This window comes from Dipteris shenzhenensis, chromosome 26, assembly GCF_047967505.1.
Source record: "Dipteris shenzhenensis isolate YYH24624 ecotype China chromosome 26, Dip_SZ_1.0, whole genome shotgun sequence".
NCBI lineage: Eukaryota > Viridiplantae > Streptophyta > Polypodiopsida > Gleicheniales > Dipteridaceae > Dipteris > Dipteris shenzhenensis.
Window position 1 is genome coordinate 5,485,206 of NC_141621.1, and position 4,011 is coordinate 5,489,216.

Below are 4,011 nucleotides of genomic sequence, written 5' to 3' on the forward strand. Positions count from 1 at the left end.
GGTGAGCATATGGAAGCTCTAGTTGCTCGTGAAAACTTTCTGTGTGTGTTCTGCCTCTCGCAGTTTCCTCTGCCTCTTTGTCTGACGTGCTCTAAATTCTGCACATGATATCTGCTACGCCAAATCAGCTACGCCACTGCTTGCCAAAATGTCCCTCCTGGAATCTAGGGTGGCGATGCACCAACCACGAGCACATTTACTACTCGACTATCAGTTGGCGCCTCGGGTTCCCGTAATCCGCTCATGATTCCTCGGGTGTGTGCTGCCTCAGATAGATTGACCCTTGTTCTATTTACTTGAGGGTTAACAACAAGTGAATGGTGTGGCGTCGAGGGGCAACAGAGCATTGCCATCAAATGGAGTGAGGCGAGATGGTGATCATCGTGGTTTGATTTATTAGAAAAGTCACATCCATTAAAAGGTGAGCAGGACCATGTCCCGCTCTAACAGAGGACGAGGAACAATTGTAGGACACTTTAGGCAGGTTCGAGCTTTAGGCTTTTGAGCACTTTTGAAATCACATTGGCACAATAGATTTCTTTTGTTTCTTGTTTGGGTATTAAAATAATTACACATGGCGCTCTCTGCATCCTAGACTTAATCTAGGTTGGTCATGTAACAAGTTTACATGGGTGTTTTTTCTCTCTAACAAGGACTAGGCCTTCAATTGCTTCAACGCTTGGCATGTTAATGCCTTCCTCAATACAATTGCCGTCGTAAACTTCACTAGTTGAATGGAGGAGATAATGCTACGAGAACCCATCCAAAGAAGGAAGATGAAAAGCAAGAGAACCCATTCGTTGTAACATCGAATAGTGTGTCATCACTCCAAGATAGCCTTCATGTCCGTGTTTGTTAGTTACTCTGGAAGTGGGCTTCAATTTGCATTCGTTTAAGATGGAACTTCGTGAAGGAATTGGAGTTTATTTTAAAAAAACGAGGGTGCTAAGAGACTTAATTAGGCACTCTCATGACATTTTGACTTAACGTGTAGGGTTTAGAGATATTCATACGCATGGGGACTTATATACGAAGGTAAAGCTTTGACCTTTAGCTCCTTTAGCACATAGTAGTGAGGTCGTGTGTTCAAGCCACGGGTGAGGGAGGGTTAATAATGAAGGGATATGCGGCGTTTGGTTGTTGGAATAACTGGCTGCAGAGCCGGGAGCAGGCACACGTGCAGCCATGGCAGGCCACGCCCCCTCGTCGCCTCTGGACGGCCTCCTGGACACCTTCTCTGCCGCAGCCTCCAAATCCATGGCTGCCGCCGAAGCCGCTGCCCACGCCGAGACCATGGCCGCTGCGGCTGCCGAAGAGGCGGCCGCCGCTTACTTCGCCACCGCTGCTGCCGTCGGCACCCCCGACTTCGATAGCCTCCGCGCCATCGCTGAAGCTGCGGAACGAATCCTCGAATCGTTGACGTTGGTGGCGGCCAACGCTTCGCAGGAATATGTGGACGCGTCGGCTCGATCTATGCACGCCTCCGCCGCACTGGAGGCGGCGGAATCGCTGCTGTGTGCGGAGGAAGCGTTGGCGGCGAACTGGGAGAAGCAGCTGCAGAAAAGATTGGAAAGGTAGGCGCAGCCCAAGACGACGATGCACCAACGGAGACGGAAACGCATGCCGACGATTGATTTGAACGTCAAAGGGATAAAGCCACGGTGCAAAAAATTCACGTTACCGTTTGTCACCATTGGTCATACCAGCCTTATGACTGATCTTAAACTGTTACGAGCAGCACACCTCGCATATCTTTTCAAAAAGTTGCTCTCAATTTTAAAATGCAGAGAGACCTGCCAACATTTTTTCGAATTTTTCACAAAATTCAATGTTTGTTTTCCAAATTTGGGGTTTGTACCACAAATGTAACTATTATTGCAAGAAATTCGTTGTATTTTTCATCTCCAAATTTTATTTGAAGGAGCAACCATGCTTGTTATCTTCACATTAACAACAAGGGGTAATCACATTGTCATTACTCAACGAACTTTTTAAATTAGTAAGGTAAAGTCAATCACATGCATGCCTCTAACAAACCAATATAAATTGTAAAGTGTCTACCCCTTCTTTCTCTTTGTCCCCAAGTTTCCTCTCATGAGAATGGATGAATGGGCAAAATTCTTAGCGCAGCAAAACCAGCACATTAAACCAAGAAGAGACGAGAAGAGACGTACTCAACCCTTTCGGAACCTTTTTTGGAGCACCCTCCAACTCATGTAAAGTGATATAAAGAAAGGCACATCCGTTGAAGAGTCATTTTGTATGAGCATTTTTATTGGCTAATTGCTACACTAATATACAATCAACAAGAAGATTTTGTCCAAATTAATAGTGGTATTACCAAAATACTAATATTGCAACAATTATCAAATGTAATTTACTTTTAGTGAAATAGTTACGTCTAATGCTTTCTCCTACATGTGGTGTGTTAAGGTTCGATTACCATGCAATCTAAAATTGAATGTTTTAAATTTACATCCGATTATGGATGAAACGTGTTGGTCATCATTAATCGAAGACAACCTATTCATCTAATCTACAACCTCGTGGTTCCACTTTTGTTGAAGTTACACTTGTTGACACATGCACATGCACATGCACATGCAATGCTCCTTCTCATCTACATGTACACCATAAGCATACAATCACACCCACTATATACATAAAAGTATCCATGTACCTAAGCATTCTATTTATTGTAACTGCCTAGCTAACACATTTTGCATAAAATTGCACCTCACATACAAGTATGCAATTGGATTAACACTGAAGCTTATGGCTCATATTTGCAGGTACTTATCTTATATTTACAGGAAAGATGTGCACCATTTATTAGACGAGCCATATGACTTGTTCCCTTCACTAGGACTAGCTTAGAATGGAGCCAATAGGCCACATTGGCTTAAATGTGTCTTATTTGAGGTCAATGGAGAATAGAGTTTAAACTTTAACCTCCCTTCAAAGGGTATGTGTTATATAGAAGCCAACATGTAGGATTTTGAGCTCATTATGGATTGTGAAGAAAACAAGCTCTCCTTTATCTCCAAGTTGGGGGTCTTGAGCTCTCAAACTCTTACAGTTTATGTTCTTCCTCTTGGTCATTGCCACAACATTGCCACATCTATGATTTCCATCCCTCTTCAACACGCTCATGCTCTCCCCTCTCCTCTCTTCCATCCTCCATCTCAACTTTCCTCTCTCTTGTGTGTTCCTCTTCTTGTGCAGCCATGAGGGGATGCATCCGAGAGCTGAGAAGTGACACCTTCAATGATCTGGTGGTGAGTTTGCCATCAAATAATGGTAGCATGGATTGAACACTCCATCAACACAATCACCGGTCCTACGAGCACCTAACTGGGATCTTGTATTCCATGTTCACATTGGTGCTTCCAATTATGTTATAGGATGTGTGCTAGCGTAGCCTAGAGAACATAACATCGATCATCGGATTTACTTTGCTAGTCACAAGCTAAATGAGGTCGAGAGAAATTACACCACGACAGAACTTGAAGGCTTAGCAATGGTATGTACAATAAAGAAATTTAGACATTACTTGCTTGCCAACAAGTTCATATTTTGTGTGGATCACCAACCCTTATTATACCTTATGAACAAACCTTGTATGAAGGGACGCATCACAAAATGGATGCTCATTCTATTGGAGTTTGAACTCACAATTGCAGCATGAAAAGGAAAAACTCACATACTTGCTGATCATTGTAAAGATTGCGAGAGAGAGGGAGGAGACACGATTGCACCTTCTTTACAACATACACAAGAGGGGAGACACAAGATCTGGAGGCTGAAACTTATCTTCACTTAGTTGAAAATAGCACACAACAACATACAATAGGAGAGGGGTATACCTTATATGTCAAACCCTAGAATATGTGGTTCATATGTGAACCCAAACCAAAACATACGCGGTAGTCTAACTATGCCACCAGTACAACCAACATAGGCGGTGACATAAATGATAGTCACCCAGGACATAAATTAGGGCTAGAGCTT

The 4,011-nt window shown here is 43.3% G+C and overlaps 1 protein-coding gene across 1 annotated transcript; it reads left to right on the forward strand.

Moving 5' to 3' along the window:
- Positions 1–1,185: 1,185 nt before the first annotated feature.
- LOC147884576 (uncharacterized) lies at positions 1,186–1,578 on the forward strand. Its single transcript, XM_087398015.1, has one exon. The coding sequence runs from the start codon at positions 1,186–1,188 to the stop codon at positions 1,576–1,578; it is 393 nt and encodes a 130-aa protein (XP_087254141.1).
- The last annotated feature ends 2,433 nt before the right edge of the window (positions 1,579–4,011 follow it).